The sequence below is a fragment of the Gymnoscopelus braueri genome (genome assembly GCF_963280865.1).
Source record: "Gymnoscopelus braueri genome assembly, chromosome: 12".
Classification (NCBI taxonomy): Eukaryota; Metazoa; Chordata; class Actinopteri; order Myctophiformes; family Myctophidae; genus Gymnoscopelus; species Gymnoscopelus braueri.
In genome coordinates this window covers 28,558,074-28,579,006 of record NC_137614.1, presented here as the reverse complement: position 1 = coordinate 28,579,006, position 20,933 = coordinate 28,558,074, and the positions used below count along the sequence as shown (strand labels likewise).

General features: G+C 46.5%; 1 protein-coding gene across 6 annotated transcripts in view; it reads right to left on the bottom strand.

The window, feature by feature from the left end:
* Positions 1–20,933, bottom strand: part of tns2a (tensin 2a) — a 65,734-nt gene that overhangs the window by 6,039 nt on the left and 38,762 nt on the right. For 4 of the 6 annotated variants that reach the window (XM_080444165.1, XM_080444167.1, XM_080444169.1 and 1 more), the window contains exons 5-21: positions 20,191–20,232; positions 17,530–17,579; positions 16,677–16,860; positions 15,924–15,974; positions 14,882–15,004; positions 13,214–13,278; positions 11,400–11,483; positions 10,514–10,626; positions 9,891–9,951; positions 8,948–9,023; positions 8,296–8,425; positions 6,122–6,187; positions 5,767–5,883; positions 3,862–5,421; positions 3,313–3,478; positions 1,951–3,227; positions 1,157–1,288 (exon numbers count right to left, since the gene is read on the bottom strand). In XM_080444165.1, the coding sequence (XP_080300291.1) occupies positions 1,157–1,288; positions 1,951–3,227; positions 3,313–3,478; positions 3,862–5,421; positions 5,767–5,883; positions 6,122–6,187; positions 8,296–8,425; positions 8,948–9,023; positions 9,891–9,951; positions 10,514–10,626; positions 11,400–11,483; positions 13,214–13,278; positions 14,882–15,004; positions 15,924–15,974; positions 16,677–16,860; positions 17,530–17,579; positions 20,191–20,232 (4,297 nt within the window). The remainder of the gene's footprint in view (positions 1–1,156; positions 1,289–1,950; positions 3,228–3,312; positions 3,479–3,861; positions 5,422–5,766; positions 5,884–6,121; positions 6,188–8,295; positions 8,426–8,947; positions 9,024–9,890; positions 9,952–10,513; positions 10,627–11,399; positions 11,484–13,213; positions 13,279–14,881; positions 15,005–15,923; positions 15,975–16,676; positions 16,861–17,529; positions 17,580–20,190; positions 20,233–20,933) is intronic. The other 2 variants (XM_080444166.1, XM_080444168.1) reach the window with 2 other exon arrangements.

Below are 20,933 nucleotides of genomic sequence, written 5' to 3'. Positions count from 1 at the left end.
TCAGGAAGTGAGAACAGATGTAACAATTACAATGAACCGGTGGTTCTCAACAAAAAAAAAATCAGGGACTCCCATAACTCTGAGAGTGCACCAAACAGAATCAAATGGACCCGTAAGGTTTGTACACTCTCTGAGTTACAGACCTATAAAGCCTCCTACATGCTACCATCCACCAACCAAACTTTGTTCTTATGGGTTAGGTGATAACTACAAAATGACGTCCATCTGGGCGGTCTCATAACTTTCGGTGGTCACATAGTCACCTGGTCAGCACACCTAGATGTCTTTACTGACCCAATCGCTAAAGACAGTGTGATTCATTCACTCTAATTAGGCTATTCTGTCAGCAGTGAAAGCAGTGGGAGCAGACACTGGCTGAGGAGTTTATACAAAGACCTCTGTCCCCCTCTAGTGACCATGCATGAACACAAACTTAAAGGAGAATTCCGGACATTTTAAGTGTTATCTTTGATGTCTAGTTACTCACCTACCGACGTAAAAAGTGGCGTTCTTTTTTTCCAGAGATTCCCCTGTCGTCATTTTTTAAACCCCCTCCGTTGTCATAATGGGAGCGCGTGGCTTAGGGAAATTCGTCTATTATAACCGATGCAATGTTATTTTTTTCTCTACTACTAGTCATTGTAGAGTCTCATGATAGTCAAACATGCGCTGAAAGTTCCTGAGAGGCTACCGTTAATGGCGAACGATTTAACACTGGTTGCTTTCCAGAACCTGGCAACTTGGTGTTGCCAGGTTGAGAAACAAGCAACCAGTGTTAAATCGTGCCTCCGTGACAAATGTCCAAATGTCCGATATCCATCCAGGTATTAAAATAATCACGCTAGATGTACACAAACTTGCTCCAGCGCTGGAGACAGCGCAAGCTACACAGCTGTGATTAATTCCATCAAATTACTGAACGGGGGACGGGAATCACCTCAGTTTGGCTGACAGTGGGCTAAATGAGTATGAAAGGTGTCTTATCAAAAATAACTTTTTCTTATCAGTCATAAGAAGAAAGTTCTGACGTCGGATGGACTTTTTTGAAGCATGTAGCAGCCCCCTTAAGGGTCCTTTTCAAACCTTTAGACCCCACTTTGAGAACCACTGCAATGGTCCAATAGAAAAAGCTATGGTTAAAATGAACCCGTCTTACCCTTGCTGCTGTGGTTGTTGATGTTAACAGGAGGTATAGCCACCTTGAGGGCCAGGCCATAGGCCCCCTGGAAGGAGTTACTGTCCCGGATCAGGAAGGATCCAGGCTCCCTCTCCTTCAGAGCTGCTATAGCTACAATCAAACAGAGCAATGATGTTATGACTGCTTCATGGTATAAACTTAAGCCCATGTTGCCAGGCTTTCATGATGACACAGGCCGCCACATGGGATTATTTTTGTTTGTATGACTTCGGTTGGGCTCTGCTGCTGGTAGACTGGCACTGTCCCTTATGTATACGCTGACATATTTGATAACTGCTGCAAAGGTATTTATTTATTGGGGAGGGGGCATTTTCATGATTTTTTTATAGTGACAGACGTATTTGTTTCTATATCTGCTGCTGTTTAACTGTCTGATTTTATTTAAAAATGTATTGCTATTTTTAAGTATTGTTAATGAACCTAATGTATATATTTTGCATTGTTCGTATTATATTAGGATAGTTTACATTATCTGACCTGTTGTCTTAGTCTTTCTCTCTATTATTCACACTCTTTCTTGTACTGCAAATGATGATGTACAAAAAATAATTTCACCTGCATATGACAATAAAGTTGAATCTGAATCTGAATATAAATCTCAGTTATCAGTGTGAGATTTGTGATGCTAGGGTCTGTGAGTTACAAATGGATACATTGACAGTTGACACTGAGGATGACACTTAGAAAGTTAGAAGGCACTCTCTATATTCATATACAGTCAACTCAAATAACACATTTATTTTAGACAGTACCTTGTTCTCTGGAGATGCTTGGCTTGTACCAGAACCGAGAGCTGTCCTGTACAAACTTCACACTGACCCTGCTGGCACTCTCTGCGTCTGTCACTGGCCCATCACTGTGGCCAGTAGGGGCCGCTATTTCCCCCACCGTGGGAGAGAACGTGACATGATGCTGTTGCTGGGTGCCGTTGGCCGTGGATGAAGGAGCTGCTCTCAGGGTACCCAGCCCACCGTCAGGTGACCCTGGCTGGGAAGGATGGCGGCGTTTTTCCGGGAGAGGAGGCTGGGAATCAGGGTGGGGGATGGAGACTGTGGAGTAGTTGGAGTAGGAGGAGGGAGGGTGGAGATGGGGGGTGTTAGGGGTGTAGAAGCCTGCCACTGAATGCCTGTCGGTAGCCTCCGGAGCCGGGGAGTAGGGCTTGTCTCCATGTCCCATCATGGCGGTGGGCTGCAGCCCAGGGTAGTGGTGGTGTGGTGGGCCATGTTGATGGTTGTGGTTGGGATGGTGGGCGTCAGGCCCACTCAACATCAACCTCCGACCTAGGGTGGCGAAGCCAGGAACCGGGGGATCTGAGACAGGGGAGCCTTCCATGCTACTGGACGGGGGTTGCGGGGAGGAGGAGGAGGACATGGCTGCCGTTTGAGACAAAGAGGCTGACGTGGAGCTGGGAGGGGTAGGTGCGGGCTTTCTGGCCTCCAGGGTGGGTTCCCTGGGTGAAGAGGATCCGTTGGCCTGAGGCTGCGCTGGGACGTGAGGTTCTGGAGAAGCCTGGGTCTGTCTCTGGCTCTGGGGCTGGGTTGTCGCCTGGGTAACAAGCGACGGCAGTGCAGCAGTCTCTGAGGGATGGGGGGTCTGGAGGGCCAGGGGACCTGGCTGGACGGGCACATCTGATGCAGCCGAGGTGCGAGTGGGGGAGGAGGGGGCCTGGCAGTGGCCGTTGGGCCGGTCAGGCGTGACGGGCGTGACGGTGGAGATGGGAGAAGGGGCAGAGTTCTGATTCCGTGGGGACGGCGCTGAACTACAGTGGCTCTGCTGATGGCTGGGCGGAGGTGCGTGTGTGGGGCTCCGGCTCATACAGTGGTCGCTGGGTTCTGTGTGTGTAGAGGATTGTGTATCTTTGGCAGGTTGCACCGGGGTTGAGGGTTCTGCCATATGCGTTTGGGTCAGCTGGGGCTCCTGGCTAACGTTGTCATCCCGGCACGGTCTGTCCTGTGATCGGACAGTGTCGTAGTCACTGTTGATGATGTCTGTGGTTCGGATCTCACACTCCCTGGGCCCTAGACCAGGACTAAAGCAAACACGATTGATCATTAAAGTCATTCAGCGTGCGACGAAGTGTAAATAATTAGGTTGAAATAAGACAGAGTGAATACCTTTCCTGCGTACGCATAGGGCTGCTGGTGTGGACCGGCGTGGGCGGTCCAGACGTGTCAGAGGGGGTGGAGCATGCACCGTGAGCATCTCTGTGGGTTCTTTTAAAGGAACCATGGGTAATGTGGTCCCTCCAACCAACACTCTCACCAGAACTACGAAGGCCATCTAAGAGTGATGGAGATTACCCTTTACACAACATCTACCTCATGCAAATTCATGCACGTTAATATATCAGTTATGTTAAATTGCATTTCAAATGTTTAATTTCCACTGAGATCATGGCATTGACTAGTCTAAGATGGTGCTGTGGGCTACTGCCTCAGTGTATTTGTACTCATTCTAGAGAGCAACCAACCAAGTAAATGTACAAAAAGAACATCTGACTTTATATTGTTTAGAGTAACTGCAAACGTCATGATCACAGGTAATACAACAATCTACATTCGGAGTTCTAGATTTTGGACAACGAAACAACTGTTTTGTTGCCAGCATTCCCCTGGTATGTAGGCTATGTGTGTGTGTGGAGGTCATTGTTAACGCTCACTCACCAGTCTGTGTGTCAGAGCCATACGAGTGCTGAGGATCCACATGGTGGTGATTATGCTCTGCTGGGCCGTTGCCGTGGCTGCAGGACCCTGGCATGGAGGAGGAGGGAGGCAGAGGGGAGGTGGACTCCGACTGGTACCCTGAGGCGTAGCCCCTGCTCTCAGAGGGGGAGGGCTGGTACGGCGAGCACGGACAGGCCTGGTGGGGGGTTTGATACCCGCTGCTGCTGCTGCTGTACTTCAGATCCAGGTGGGAGTGAGCGTGGGACCTCGACGCCTCCGGATAGGCGGGGTGACCCGAGGGCAGCGGGTCAAAGGAGAACGCCGGGAGGTCGTGACCCTGCGGACCGTACGACGCCACGGTGGCCCTCCTGTGCCAGTATTCCTCCCTCTCCCTCTCCCACTGCAGCTCGGCCTCCCGGTCTCTCTCCCAGTGGAGGGACATCTCCCGGCCTCGCCTCAGGCCAGCATCCCTCTCCCAGTGGAGCTCCGACCCTCTGGACAGCTCCGTCTCCCTGGCTCTCCTCAGCCCCATGTCCCTCTGCTGGAGCTCCGCCTCTCTGTCCCAGTGGAAGCTGTCGCCTCGGTCTAGCCTCATGCCGTGGTAGGTGGCCGAGTCCTCTCTCCTGACGCTGCAGTCCCTGCAGGGGCAGCCGGGGGGCGCCAAACCATCCAGCATCATGACATCGTGGTAGGTGGGGCTGGTGGCCTGCTTGGGGTGGTGAGGATGCGGGTGGTGGTGGCTGTGGGAGGCAGGGGGGTGGTGGTAGGGGGCGTATTCGTCCCCCCGGCAGAGCATCCGTCCCGGCGCAGACAGCGGGTGGGGGTGGGAGTGTGGGTGCGGGTGTGAGTGGGGGGCGAGGTCTGGGGGCGGATAGGGGTACAGGTGGCGAGAGGTGGGGGGCGCGGATTCGGAACAGGAGCGGGCCAGGTAGTGTGGCGGTCCGCCCTGGCGGTCCCAGACCAGGTCTGGCGGCGGGAGGGACTGATGGGAGTGAGGAGTGTAGTGCTGGCAAAGATCCATATGCGAGGGCGGGGCCGTGGAGTTAGGGCTGGCAGAGGGCGGCGGGCCGTGGTGGCCGTTGGTCCCCGGCGCCCGGTCGAGGCAGTAGCCGTTAGGCATGAGGAGGGTCCGGTCGCAGCCCGGCTCGGCACAGCGCTGGGATCTGTACCCGGCCCGACAGGAACACGACCGGCCGAGCCGCAGCGTCCCGCTCCGCTCCGACGGTAAGGAGTCCAAGTCATCCAAGATGGCCGTCTCGCGCTCCCCATTCCCCTCGATGCCCCCGAGGAGGCGATCCAGTTCCTCCCGCTCCTGTCTGGTCGGCGGCGGGGGACGGGTGGGCTCGTCCTGGCGTTCTGGATGGATGTACGATTGGCTAGAATGGCCAGAGTGGGCTGAGTCGGAACAAGGAGACATGAGGTGATTGGGTCTGTCCTCAGTCATGCCCTCCCCTGGGCTGCTGCCATTGGTTGAGGTGAGGGAGCCAGAGCCTGGACCACTGCGTTTCTTTATCTGGGCATAGAGACTGCCATCCACAGGGCCTCTAGTGTGGGCGATGTCTGACACAGAAACACAGACAGGGACAGTTATGCATTAAGAAGGCAAAAGGATCTATTTTGAACGACACGTAAAGAGGCAAATTGTTCAAAACGCTGCATTAATAATTTACTGTAGGGAGTTGGATATCTTCCACACTCACTACTGTGTAATAGTTTTAAAGACTATTTGTATACCTCTTGCTTAACTTCTGCTGTGCCTGTTAGTAATATAATTTGAATGTCAACAAATCAGCAAAGTTTGAAAAAGAGTGTAATTTGAATGTCAACAAATCAGCAAAGTTTGAAAAAGAGTGTAATGTGACTGAGGTGTGATTTGTGAGTGTGAGAGACATTTTTGAATGTTACCTTCCAGGCTATCCTGATATCGCTGGTTAAAGTTCTCATATGAGTCCCAGCGCACCACAGGGTCAGCTGTGTTATAGTCCACAGTGACAGCTGGGTCGTTCTTCTGGTACTCACGGCCTTGGGAACGATGTAGAGAGATAGTTTACTTTGTTTAGCTTAATATCCATTACATCATGGGAAAAGTCATAAGCATGTGGAATGGACCTCTTCCTGTTCAGCCACTGAGTCTGAAAGCTTGTCAACATCACCCTGTTAGTGGTCAGCTTTTAATGTTTTGTTTTGCTTCCTCTCCTGAGGGGAGGGGAGAGCTGACGTTTTTGAGTGGAACATAAATGGTGAGAAGGACGTAACCAACCTTTGATCTTCTCAGGTCCAGAGGAGAAGACAAACTCCACCGTGGCGTCAGATGGGAAACGCTCATCTGAGGGGAAAAGGACAGAATTGAAGGGTTGAGAGGTTGAGAGGTTGAGAGGTTTTGAGGAATGGCACATTGATGTCGCTGTCATGCTTGGTTGGAACTAAGTATTCTAAATATGTTGGTACTTAACTGATTTAAACAGAAATGTTATCTATCAAGCATTTGTAATGTAAAAAAATAAATCTGTAGGACTAAGGGGTAAATGAAACCCAGCCTTCATAAAAAAAAGAAGAAAACACACGCTGGCAGTTCTGTGATGTGGGAACCACTCCACAAATTAAAGCACACTGGTGTTCTAGCCCACTGTTTATGGAGAACCTCTCTAATAATATATCATAGTATATTACTCAGACCTTTTCCCAGAGGTGGATAAACTGCTGTTTATATTTCTAATGCTTCGTTTAGCCCAGTCACATGATTTCTACATACAGTACTCCCCCTGTGCATTACAGAGTCACCACTTTTCAGCTGGAAGCAATCTGACTTTTCACAGAAAGCGAAACCAATGAGGAAATGGGGTAATGAGCTCGTTCATTACAGAATTAAGCAATAGACCGGTGCTCACCGAGCCTGCTTTAACCCCTCCAGAGGGATTGCTCAGGACACGAATGCTCCATGTGTACAGTACAGAATATTCCCACCACGCTCATCTCCAGAAAGCTGCTATTACGTCAGTTTGACCAACTGGAAGAATAAGTGATGGCTATTAAAGGATTTAATCTTCAACCGCTGTATGGGACTATTTAGAGGAGTAAAAATACGACAAATTCATTCCCAATGCACTCATATCCACAAAGCTGTTATTAAGTCAATTAGTTCAACGTGGTAATTATGCTGCAACTGAAGCGACGATTTGAGACACCGTTGGGGACGAGGCAAGAGGGGAAAACATTCAATCTGGACTCGGGGGGCAGAGAATGTTTTGTTCTCGCGAATTTATTGGGGATCCAACTACAAATCGTGTTTTACATGCTTCCTGTACGGCTGCTGGACTAGCACTCATCCCCCCAAAGGAATTGTGCATTAAATAGGCCTACTACACTGCTAATGTTGATGCAGAATGGAAAGAGGCAATTACAATGGCTACCGCAGTACCCATGCCCTGCTGCCTAGCCCTCGTTGCTGCTTCTCCTTCTTCTGTCGTATGTCCTTAGACCTTCAGCTCCGTTGCAGCAAGCCAGTCCAGTGTGTACCGGCCACCATTAGGTGGCCGGTATTTAGGGCAGCTGTTGACAGGCAGTTTGTTGGAGTGGCTTGTAGACATCCGGAGTCCGTAGGACGGTGTTGAGGGCAGCATCCAGCTTCTTCACATGAGGGCTACGGCTCCAGATTCGGGTACAGTACTCAGCGGCGGGGAACACCAGAGCCTCGGTGGAGATGCGCAGTGTCTTTGTGGTGGCTCCCCACGTAATACCGGCTAGACGCCACATCAATTCTTCAGCTTCAGCTTTTGCTGCTAACCCCACTGTGGTCTGGGCAGGATAGAATACCATGTGCATCTTCTGATATACATGAAGGCACCAGCCACTTCTTTTCACCTGACAGCAAGGCATTTCACCAAGCCAGTATAATGTGCGGACGGAGGTGCAAGTTTTCTTCCCCAGATCCCCATCACTCTCAACAGGTGCCCCAAGAAACCAGTAGAAGTCACTAGTGCAGTGACAAGCCGGCCGGCTTCTCACCCGCGATCACTGCCAATTGTGATCAATGACGCGTTTTACCCCTCCGCCACCTGGATGCCCCCATCTGAAAATATCTTTTTTGTTTTAGCCTATTTAGGTGCCTGGCTGGGGGCTTAGAATAAAGAATAAAGTAAGTGGTGGTAAGTGGAAAGATAATGACAGGAAAGAAAGTGTACTTGTTTGACAGTTTCACACACTGAACTGAACCACGCCAAATCTGAACTGTTCTGATACAATAAACCCCACCCATCTGGGGGTGAGGTTAAAACAAACCCTAGGATCTCTCTTCTCTTACTCTCCACACCAGGTTATAACTCTAGACCCGTCCTATCTCTCCCCCAGACTTCTCCCTCCTTATGGGACAGCTACCCACAAACACTACTGATATTGTCACCATGTCACCTTCTCTTTCCCCACAGCCTCCCTTACCAGTGCAAGCTTCGTCCAGCTCTCCCTTGCCAAACCAGAGCTGGGATCCATGTATGGTGCATGTGTGGAACTGCAGCCTGAACACTGTGTCTCTGTCTGCACTCTGGGCACGTCGGTGATAACATTTCACCTGTAGAGGGCAGCAGGGGAGAAGGGGAGAAAGAGGGAGAGATGTATTCAAAACTATCAGGATACAGAGAAGGGGAAAGATGTTAAAAACAACAGATTTGCTCTAAAGGGAGATATCAACCATGAGGACGAAGTGACTGATGAGTGAAAATGTGAACTTTATTAATTAATGTAACTTTAAAGTCATCAAATCATTTAGACACTGATTGTGATTTATTTCCCCCCAAATACTGTATACAACGTATGACGACAACATGAAGATAAAAAAAAAGACAATTTACTGAAAATGTACAGTTGTGAATATTTTCACTACTGATTCATACAGTCAAAATTATTTCTTAGTGATCTCACTGGATTTATTAGTGTGCTGTGCAGCCATTTGTTGCAAAGTATAAATTACACAACAGGAAGCTTGATGGAGGTTTGTTTACGAGAACAGTCTGTGCTTCTGTCGAAGACAAACAATGTCACTTAAGTCACACGTATACGACCCCTCCTTAAGAGGAATGTCGTGCTTACTCACCATGATGTCACCCTTTAGCAGCAGGGCTGGCTCGATGGTCACACTCAAGCGCCTGCCTCCGGAGCCCTGCAGGTCACTGAGAACAACGCGGTATCCACAAATACGTTTATTAGATAACGGACAAGCCGATTCTACAAATGCCTTCTAAATCAGCAACATTTTTCAAAAATGTAAAAAAAATAGCAGATGTACAAGCTTGCAGCGCCACAAAAAGTGACGCGCTGTGAGCTTGTACATCTGCTATTATTGAATAGCCAACGCAAAAATCTAAAATGACTCATGCTTTCCCGGTTTTAAAGGGCCTTTTCGCCACATCAGCTACTAAGTCGGTTACGGTAAACCAAATAGACCATTAAAATGTAAAATATGAGTTGTGAATGGAATTAAACAAGAGTAACGTTCAGGCCAACTGTTTTGTATTGTATGCACTGCCAGTAGAAAGTCTGTATTGTTTTAAAGTTTGCATCTGTTTTGCATTGCGCGCCACTAGAAAGACTATTCTTTTGAGACATGTTTAGACTAAAGACTTCATGCAGTGCACTTCATGATGATGCCATGTGTGGGTGTTAGCTGGGTGACAGGATAACAGACACTGCATGACATGTTTGGCTTGATGTCATACAGGTACGAACAGTGGATGAAAACAGAATCTCCGCACAGGTCATCATGAGGTGAGTGAGAACAAGATATGAATATAGAATAATAAAGGATAAAGGATTACTTTAGAAATTATTTGTAAGTGAGCTGTAATGATTTTGTTGCATATTTTATTTCTGTACTATTATGACTACTTCAAAACAGATGAGGCCTTGTGCGCACTGTGATCTTTGGTGCCCCGACAAGGGGGACCAAACCTGGACCCTGGGAACCACTACCATACAGTAAAGTGACACACACTTTCATCATGTTATTAACTGGTGATATAACATACACAGAGACTCACTATATGCCTGAAGTGTAGACCAACTGCATGGACTGGTAGATCTTCAGGAAGGGGTAGTAAGCTGGTGAGAGAAGTGAAGAGACAGACAGACAGACAGACAGACAGACAGACAGACAGACAGACAGACAGACAGAGACAAAGAGACAGAGAAATGGGGGGAATAGACAGAGAGAAAAGGGGTTAAAAGGAGAGAGAGGTGGAGAGAGAGAAGAGTGAGTCACGGCAGTATAAGATGCACACAGATAGGAAGTTCCTCAGACAAACATGGAGGAATGTGCTGACAACACAACATCATCAGATTAAAGATACACAGTGTGTGGGAGACAGCAGATGACCATCTGAAAACACTGCAATCACTCAGAAGGCATGCGTCTCTCAGGGGACATGCCAAGATAGGCAGGAATATACCACCCTGCGCGCGAGCACGCACGCACGCGCTTGCACGCACGCACGCACGCACACACACACACACACACACACACACTGTCTGTGCACCATTACACAGGAAGATACAGAAACACACACACACACACACACACACACACACACACACACACACACACACACACACACACACACACACACACACACACACACACACACACACACACACACACACACACCTCCTTCGCCCTGGAAGTTGGGGAGTGAAGGGATCAGAACTTGGTGGAGGAAGAGAGGACTGCTGTTCATCTTGATCGCCCCAGAGAGGAGACCTCCAAAGTAATAGATGTATCTGACAGAGAGAGAGAGAGGACGAGAGAATGAAAGCATAAGACACAGAAATGGATCCAATATTTACCAAAAATAAAAAAGGGTTGGGAGAAAAAGGACAAGGACGGGAGGGTGAGAGAAGAGAAAGAGAAGGGAGGGAGAATGTGGTTATGAAAGCATGTAAACAACGCTCGACAGCAAAAATGCAAACAATCATGGTGCAGATGGATGCCAGATCATCTCCGATAGTAGAGGTCTGTTCATAGTTAACTACGGAGAAATGGAGCCAGGCGAGCAGCTGGAAGAATGTCATTTTTATTTGGTACTTTGCCTTTATCTTTTCAATGTTTTACTAAGCCGTGTCCAGAGACTACGGTAGTTTAGTACTGGCGCGTTTACATTGGTGATCAATATACACATTCCTTGTAGAGTAGTAGAGGCCTTTATTTTGAAGAAAGAAAGAAAACAACCAATGTCAATGTGTTCTCAGAATTCCGTTCTGGAGGTGAAATCCCTCACTTGAACCCTAGCCTCACGAGGTATTCTGGGGGAGAATCATTTGCCAGAAATACAAGCTGTAGATCTGCTGTTTTCAGTGAAGATTTTCAGTAAAGCGAAAACAGGAGGAGGCCTAGTACAGAGCCGCTGGGAATACGGTCAACTAATGTTTAAGTGGTTAAAATGTCTGGTGGGTGTGTTTAATAGTTTGTCTTAACAGGGCGGATGCAACTCCTCCTTCACCTCCTCTCTGATCCCCCCCAGACCCCACCACCCCTACCCCCCTGGCCCCCCTACCTGTTCTGGGACGGCTGGAGGGAAGACGACACCTTATCTTCACAGAACTTCCTCATGGCCAGAGTACTGAGAGCCTGGTCCGCCCTGTTACACACACACACACGCACACATGCACACACGCACACACACGCAAACACACGCACGCACACACACGCACACACGCACACACGCACACACACACTTTGACTCAACAATTTCCAACATGAGCGTCTCTGTACACCAGACTCTCTGTGTGCCAGAATGAACATGGATAGGATACAGCTGGCATAGTCCACAGGACAAACCAGTTTCCACTCTTCCTGTGTAAAAATCCACTGGGCTTCATTTATCAAACCGCATATCAACAAGCTGATACGGAAATCTAGTCAGAGGAAACAACATACCAACAAGTTTGTATGGAAAACATTCTCTTACATATTTCATTAAAATGCCTCGGCCATGAAAGGAATGGTGTTTCAAAAAACATTTAAAGCATCGACTTAGATCATTGCACCCTCTATGTTTTACGGTACAAGGTTTTAACCACATTAACCCTGGCGTCCCTATTTTGGGCATGTGCAGCCTTGGGAACCAATGCGTCCCGAGCCATGTGGCCCATAGGGCAGGAGCCTATCTCCTGTTTCTGTAGCGTAAGGCGGCTTGATGCACAAATAAACACCCCCTGGACATGACGCTAGTGTGTCGCAGGGACTAACCCCGAATCCAACCCTTGCTGAGTGCCAAGCAGGATTAGCCTGGTAAACCCTCCCTCCGGAAATCTAATTTCTATTTGATTCCAGGAGTGAGTCTGGCCTGATCGCCCATTCTGCAATATTGGCTGTGGGCTGGAGTTGGGCGGGAGTAATAACGTTGACTGACAACCCCTTCAGCCAATGATGATTTTTCCCCTTCAGCCAATCAGCAGTTCACCAGTCTAATGTGACGCAACGGGACTTTTGAGACGGCCAATGCCCAAAATGGGTTGCCTTATTCGGATACATGGGTGTCACTGCCCGCCCCTACCGGTTCTCTACATTTTTATTTTTAAATAGGCTTTGTCAAGATTAATTGACCACATATATGAAGTTAAACAACTAAATTCTATCCAAACGATTTCTTATAAGTAAATTCCGTGCCTCAAAATAGAAGTTAGAGAGCTTTTTGAAGTAAAAAAATAGCGGAGAATATAGTGGACAAGAAAAAGATGGCTGCCGTTCGTGTTTTGGGCTCACTCGAACTCGCCACCTGATTGGCCAACTGCCGCTGTCAATCACAGAACGATGTGCGACGACGCTGATAGGCTCGGTTAGTTGGTAATTCCACTAGAAACCCCCACAATGGGCTATCAGGCCAGACTCACTCCTGGAATCAAATAGAAATGAGATTTCCGGAGGGAGGGTTTACCAGGCTAAAGCAGGATGGCATAGGGTCCCATTTTTTTAGTCGGGATTGAACCCCAACCTCCCAATCTCAGGGCGGACAGTCTAACACCACAAGGCCACTGAGCTGGTCTATTTTGGGCATGGGGAGTAGAAATCTGTAAAGATCTTGGGGAGGCGAAATCATGGAGAGGTGACTTCTTTAAAAACAATTGCAAATTTGTCCCTCTACAGCAATCTCTTTGGCTATTTTTGGTGAAGAGGGGGAAAAGAGTAAATCTTTTGCAGAATGTTCACGTTTTTTGCTGAATATCTGCCTATTATGACATGCACAGAACAAGGACACTGGGGTTCATGTGGTTAAGTGGTTCATGAATTGTCAGTAAAGAGATTTGGACATCCCAAGTGTGTTGCACGCACAGACACATAAACAAACATACATACACACATACTCACCCTGCGGAGATCTTGCTGTAGTGCATGTAAGCTGCAATGATCACGCCTGTTTTACCCTTGTTGCCCTGTGGGGAGAAGATGAGAGCATGAGTCATGATGTAGGACACATCACACCATCACAGATCAGCTGATTCCCGCTTCAGCCGCAGGGAGTTTCACTGAGAAAGATGATTTTGTTTGTTTGATATGATAGCCTTGACCGCATGGGGAGATGTTTTGAAAGACAGAGAGAGAAAGCTAGCCTGGCATGACCCGACTAATATCACTGCGTTTTTTTTTTAGCTCTGGCAGATTCGTATGGTTTCCAGGCTAAGAGAAAGCCATAGAAAGATTTAGAGAGAGAGAGAGAGAAAGAGAGAAAGAGAGAGAGAGAGAGAGAGAGAGAGAGAGAGAGAGAGAGAGAGAGAGAGAGAGAGAGAGAGAGAGAGAGAAGAGAGAGATCGAACCACTTTGAGTTTTGAGCTCGCTGTGCTTTATTATTTTTATTTTCTCACATCGGGTGCTTCCCTGCTTCCTGAAACATTCCACAAGACATTCCAGGTCTAGATTCCCAAACAGAACCACCCACCCTCCTCCCTCCCCCCACTGCGGTCCGCAATACCAAAACGTGGTCAATACTAAACACCACATGGACTATACAGTACGTACAGAAAGACTTCCAGTTAACTTGCTGTCTCTCATTCCTTCTGAGACAAATTAACTCTGCTCTCAGATGCTCGCTCCCATGGAGCCTCTCCTTTTGGCATGATGCGTGTCTGGGAAAGAGTCGTCTGTAGCTGGAATGTGCTGGAGAGTCTGCAGACCACAGCAGCGCTCTGGTTTTAGTATTAGCTTATTTTTCTTTGTCCAAAACCCCCCAAGAAATTAAAACATCCTAACTAGTCAACCACACATGGTCACTATTTTGGTAGAGAGCTGCTAAACGTGAAGTATAAAAGGAGGATGTGTTTCTGGACATAAATAAATGGCTAAATCGTAAAACTGACCCCGACCTTTGAGGTCACATTACGCCAAAACCTCATCTAGTTTGTTGCTGTTCATCACGTTTAATGGTAAGTAAGTGATGATTTCACACAGTTTTACAATAAAGAACAGTGAAAAACTGAGATGCCTTAGTTATTTTGTACGTCTTCGTTGAGCAGAAACCTTGTATCTCCATATTTCATCTATTTATATTTTGTCATAAATGAATGCCCTATTTTATACTTCATTGTATGATAGTGTTGGTGCAAAAGCAGCAAGAATAGACAATCTACAAGCTCACAATACTTGCAGATCTGATATTTTCACTAATGTTGAATATATAAAATAAATAAAATGTTTTATGTTTGCCTATAATAACATGCCCAAAATAGCGATTCCAGGTTGAAAGTGGTTAAGTGTGTCTGTGGGTTTTATAAATATTTAACCAATGAAAAGTATAAATATGAGCTTGTAGCTGAATATCAACTACATTGGACCCATTGGAGGCCAGGTGTCCGACAGCTTTCAAAACTATAATCTAACAACAGTTCCATAACAAAGCTAGTTACAGTTCCCATTGTAAAAAACTAAAACATAGCTCATATGGCCCCTGAATGCGTGGGAGCTGCTATGGCATCTGTCTGGACGGGCTAACCCCACCACTCCACCCACCCACCCCTGTGTTGACCTGCCCTGAACTCTGACCTTGCAGTGCAGGACCACCACATGCTGGGGGTCGGAAGTCAGCCATGTCTCCATAGCCTTACACATGGCACAGATCTTATCCAGCGGCGGGGCATGGAGGTCGGGCCAGCCAAAGTCATGGACCTGGGGTGAGCGTGGCACACGGTGATTGGAGGGAACAGGAGAAGAGAGGGAACGAGAGAGAAACAGAGAGACAGATGTTTCAAAGGAGAACGCTCGGTTCAACATCCCAGTCGAATGTTTTTCATCATGCAGATTAAACTCTAGGTTGATTGAACTGAGGGCTAAGTGTTGAAATGAAAATAGAGGAAATGGTAGCTTTAGCTTTTTTGTCCACAGAAAGTGGTTTATGAGTAGAGGAGCGCTTTGGTTATGATGTCCAGAGCGCTCGCGTTTATTTGTATTTATTTATTATTTTCTCCCCAATTTAGTCGTTATGCCAATTCCCCACAGATTTCTGTGTTGTCAGTGCTGTTGTATCCTACTGGCTCACCTGCCCCCACCAGGAGGACATATAGAGCCTCCGTCCTACTCCTTCCGCCCAACTGCTGACAGGTGCAGCGCCCGTAGGAGTACGTGCATTAGTAAATATCACCCTCCCCGCCCGGCTTCCCTCCACCGAACATGAGCCAATTGTGTTAGTAATTCATATAGACGCTCGACAAAGCCGGACGCACTGCGGTGGATTCGAGGTACTTTTGCTTCTGCGCCACCCAAGCGCCACGCAGCGTTTATTGAAGCCCGCAATATCAACCGTTGCTGTGCTCGAACGTCCTCCTCTCCAAAAGTTAAACTATTGTCCGCTTAAAGTGCCCATGGCGCTCAGGCAAAAAACGCTGGGCACTGAGAGCGCTGAAGGGCGATGCTCGGGCGCTGGGAGGAGGAGCTCTCCTGCGCATATTTACCATAGAAATGCATGGCAGAAAGGCACTAGCAGCTTAAAAAAACAAACACTTTCTGTGAACAAAGCCCCTTAGGGTGTTGAGTGTATTGGTTTATGTGCAATGTTAATAAAATTAAGGAAACGGTAGCGCTACTGTACCTTTGGATTCAGTCGGGTAATGTCGTGTCTCCTTTCAGACAGGTTGAAGAGCTGAAAAGATCATTCAGTTTCATCTCAGAGGTTTATAACTTCAAACATTTGACTGACTCATAATCAGTTTTGGATTCATCACATGCAGAGCATTCTTGTAATTCTGAGATAATTTCAAGTGCAGTAAATAAGATCATCATTATTTCACATCTATCCACCCAGTTACACATTTGAGAGTAACTAAATGAAGAGTGTGCTATTTGTGCATGTGTGTACAACTCCACATTGTACAGTATGTAATCTATGTAAGGCATAAAAACACCATGAAGATAAATAATAAAATCTGTAAAGATCTTCAATAACCTGTGCACTGTGCAAATACTTGTGGTAAAGTAAAGTAGCCACCGCAACATCACCAAATGAAAGCGGATCAAACAATACATCACTGGTTTTCAACATGGGGTCTGGGGACACCCAGGGGTTCTCGAGTTGGTTCCAGGGGTCCCCAGCTAAATGAATGATAGTTAGGAACCGAATGGACCCTTGTGGGTCTGTAACTCCGAGAGTATGCAAATAGAACCAAATGGACCTGTATTTGTACACTCTCAGATTTGACAGCGTGGACTGGGGTCCTAGAGATAAAAATCTTATCAAATGGGGGGTCAATAGTCTAATCTAATGCATATCAAACTGAGGGTCCTTTAAATAGATAAATACATAAAGGTAGAGAATCACTGGTCTAGTGGGCCCCGCTTCCCTCACCAGAAACTTGTCCTGGTGTTTGGACTTCAGCATGGCCGCCACCTCCTTCAGGTTGAGACGGTAGCGCTGCTCCTCCAGCGGCGGGGGGAAGAAGACCGAGATGATCCTCTCCGTGATGTAGGTCAGGTCAAAGTCGTAGTGGCGCTCCATCACACGCTCCATCACGCGGTCCACGCTGAAACTCCTGGACGAGAGAGAGAGGTAGGTAGAAAGAGAGAGAGAGGCAAACTTGATAAGCAGAGACAGGGTGGGTCCAGCAGTAGACATATTATTTTATGATACATGGATGCCAGACCAAGGTCAATATGCTGATGATCTTAGATGGACCTAAAGAAGATCTTTACTAGATGGACAGAAAGAAGATCTTTACTAGATAGACAGAAAGAAGATCTTTACTAGATGGACAGAAAGAAGTTGGATGATTGAAGGGGGGTGAACAAAAGGACAGTGAATGAAATAGGAGTCTGTGTGACTTTGACATTGATGGTATGGTGCTGTGAGAGACAATGAATGTCTGTATGGAACATATCAAATATTTAATTGTTGTCATGTGTTCTCTGTTTCGTTTTTTCATTTTTTTTAACCCTCCTTTCTGTTGGATGAAAAATAGAGATAGAGAGAGGGGAAGAAACAAACACGCACGCGTGCACGCACGCACGCACACACACACATGTGAAACTGCCTACAGTGCCGCTACAAGCTGTATTGTATGATCATGTGTTGTGACAATAAACATCTTGAACCTTGATGAACACTGAAGGTTTTACTGTGCAACATTTTAAAAAGTGGTCACATGATGAGCCATGGTCACACAGAGACGTGAAGTCACTGTTAACATAACACTGAAAGTCACCTGGGTAGTGTGTTTCTCTGTTTGGTGTAGGTTAACGACTTGGTGGACCCCTGAGGACAAAGAAACATTCTATAAGTCTATAACATCACAAGCAGCCTCACAGTTCTGCATGATTTATATGCAGTGATGGTAAAAGTACTCACAAAGTTTCTTAAAGGAGCACTTCACCCCTGGAAGAAGTTTTCGGTCTTTTAATGAAGTTTAGGAGTCAAGAAACAAGATCCTGGGTTTTTTTTTTAAATAATCTGTGTTTTTAGATATCTAGTAATCTTCGCAATATTCGTGACGTTATTTGCATCATGAGAGATTGGTCTCATTCCTTTCCGCACTACATGTCTCGGCGTGTCTCAGTCAGACCATCTCAAAAGACAGCCCCAATGGGGTGTCCGTAACACTTTGTTCAACCTTCTTTCGCCACTCGGCCACTCCCATTAGCTGCGGCCAGCGGCCCTTGTAGAGTGAGGCATTACTTTACCTGAGTTATCTTCTGATAGTTGTACTTGAATGTTGACATGAAATAATAATCCTGTGTAGTGTTTCATAAGCGCAAGCTTGAAAAAAAAAATACAGCGTGGAGTAGCAGCGCTGGTAAACAAACACCGTCACGAAAGGCTAGGATCATAATACCAAGGATGTGACAGTGATGTCAATACTATGCGACACGGAAGTGAAACTGCATGAAGATACTTATATGTCCCAGTGATATGACATCACTAACGAATCCTTGGACATAATATGTAACTAGATGAACGTTTGCGAGGACAGCCAGTGTTGCCAGATATTGTGAGAGAAATAAGCAGCCAGGTCTATGAAAACAAGCCCAAAAGAAAAATAACTATGCCAAGAGCACTTTACCTAGACATGGGATATTATATATTTGAAAATTGCTGATGTACAAGCTCACAACGCTTCGCAACCCATTGTGAGCTTGTAGATCTGCTATTTACAAAAAAATCTTGAGGGGGAAAAAGTCCAAAATGTGGATTTTTTGCAAAATATTTTTATTTGCTTTTCAAAATGTGGAATATTTTTTACACATATTTGTTAGGGGCTCCCTGCCACAAATTATAATTTCAGATGGGGGTCTGTGGAAAAATACATGAACATGTTTGAGAACCACTGGTTTAAACAGCAATCAAAACATTTGGAAACAAGCCCAAATATCAACTACATTTTAGAAAGAAGCCGCTTATAATAAGCAGACATGGCGACACTGGCATGCTGTTTGGATGTTAGGGATGTTATTGTTGGAGATCACACCCACATGGAACCTCCCCTGCCACAAGGCACCAAAGCATTCTGGGAGTTGAAGTTATAGGCAGTGATACGCTGTGGTCCCCCTGTGGTCCCCCCTGTGGTCACCCCTGGAACTTCTTCCAGGGGTGAAGTGCTCCTTTAAGTAAAAGTAGAATGTAGAAATACTCAGTCTGGAAAAAAGTCTGGAATTAAAATTTTACTTTAAGTATTGATACTGTATGAAAATGTACTTAAATACCAAAAGTAGAAAGTACTCATTATGCAGTCCCGTTTCACAAGTTTTCAAATGTATAACATTTGTTTGAAAATTGTAGATCTACAAGCTCACAATGCGTCGCATCGCAACGCATTGTGAGCTTGTAGAGCTTGTAGACTATTAGAGTAAAACAAATTGAGTAAAAGTACAATATTTGCCTTGATGTAGTGAAGTAGAAGTAAAAGTACTGAAAATTGGAAATACTCCAGTAAAGTAAAAAATACCTCAAAATTGTACAGTACTTGAGTAAATGTACGTAGTTACTTTACACCACTGTTTATGTGCTGTTGTATGGTGGTGTCGCATGGCAAACATTGCAGATCTACAGAACAAGCTCACATCGTGACACATTGTGAGCTTTAATAGACGGAATGCTTTTGCCACTCGACACCACTGTGTGCAACAAAGAATAAATCAGGCTTAACTGACAGTAATACTCAGTTCAGCCCCGCTAACGAGAACACAAGGCTGTAAGAATGAATGGCGTTTGGTGGTGTTGGCCCATAGGTTCACACACCACTCTTTGGTCTGGTTGTGTAGGGAGCAGCCCTGCCTCTAGGGGCCGCTAACGGGGCTTTTATCCTTTAGTCTTGCTTAACCCATTAAGCCCGGGAACGCATCTGTGTAATTTTTTAAGAATTATTTGGCTGTTCAAAAATAGCAGATCTACAAGCTCATGGCTCTTGAAAAATCTTGTTTATTTTTTGCAAATCTTTGAATATATATATTTTTTAAAGCGAACATTTGTAAAGTGTTTTGTTCCAGGGAACAAAGATTTGAGTTACAAACGTGTCACAATTTAAAAAAATCTATATCTGCTATTTTTGAATATAAAATGACACACAGATGCGTTCCCGGTCTTAAAGGGTTAAAAAATAGAGACTGATTTCCTCTTCTGTTCAGCTGTAAATACAGTGAGTGTCCCTGTTCTAAAAACAAACAGGCTCCAATCCAAAAACATACATACTTCCTCTGACAGGTTGGAGAATTACATGATGGATAGCATCACACTGGGGGGGGGGGGGGGGGGCAAAAGAGATCAGAGATAGGGGGAGAGAGAGAGAGAGAGAGAGAGAGAGAGAGAGAGAGAGAGAGAGAGAGAGAGAGAGAGAGAGAGAGAGAGAGTGCATCTGGTAAAGTGTTCTCACCAGGTGTTGGATGTGTCGAGATGGAGTGGTCCCTCTGCGCTGCTGGAGGGAAGGAAAGATGAGGGTGATAGGAGAGGAGATGAGGGTGATAGGAGAGGAGAGGAGAGGAGAGGAGAGGAGAGGAGAGGAGAGGAGAGGAGAGGAGAGGAGAGGAGAGGAGAGGAGAGGAAGGACAAAAGGAGGAATGGAAAGCAGAGAGAAGAAGGATGCGAGGAGAGGAGAACGCAAAAAGGAGAGGAGAGGAGGAGCATGGTTGAGAGAGGGATGAGAGGAAGGGAGAACACAGAGGTAAAGAGATGATGGGGTCGAGGAAAGGGGAGAGGGCAGAGAGGGCGATGAGAGGATGGAGAAATGGGAGAGGAAGGAGAGGGGGAGGAAAAGAAAGTTAATTCAACAAACAGACTCCCTGATGGATAAACATAACTACTTCCTTTAGCAACATCAACATTTTCCTCTCTGGACAGGATTCCTGCTGGGCTCACAGGAATGAACCAGGACTGAGCTGAGCTCAAACTGGCCCGAGGACTCTGGTTACCCAAGACCAGTTGACCAGTAGAACAGGGGTCTTCAACGTTTTCTCTCTCTCTCCCCCTAGCTGACAGAGATGAAGCAGGGACCCCCCTCTACATATTGTATAAAATTGAGATGCAGATTAAACTTTTATTCTGCTCTTTTTTCCCTCTACACGATACCTCTTTGCCCAATTTTTTTGGGCTGAAGTTCTCCTCAGAAAAGGGATGCTA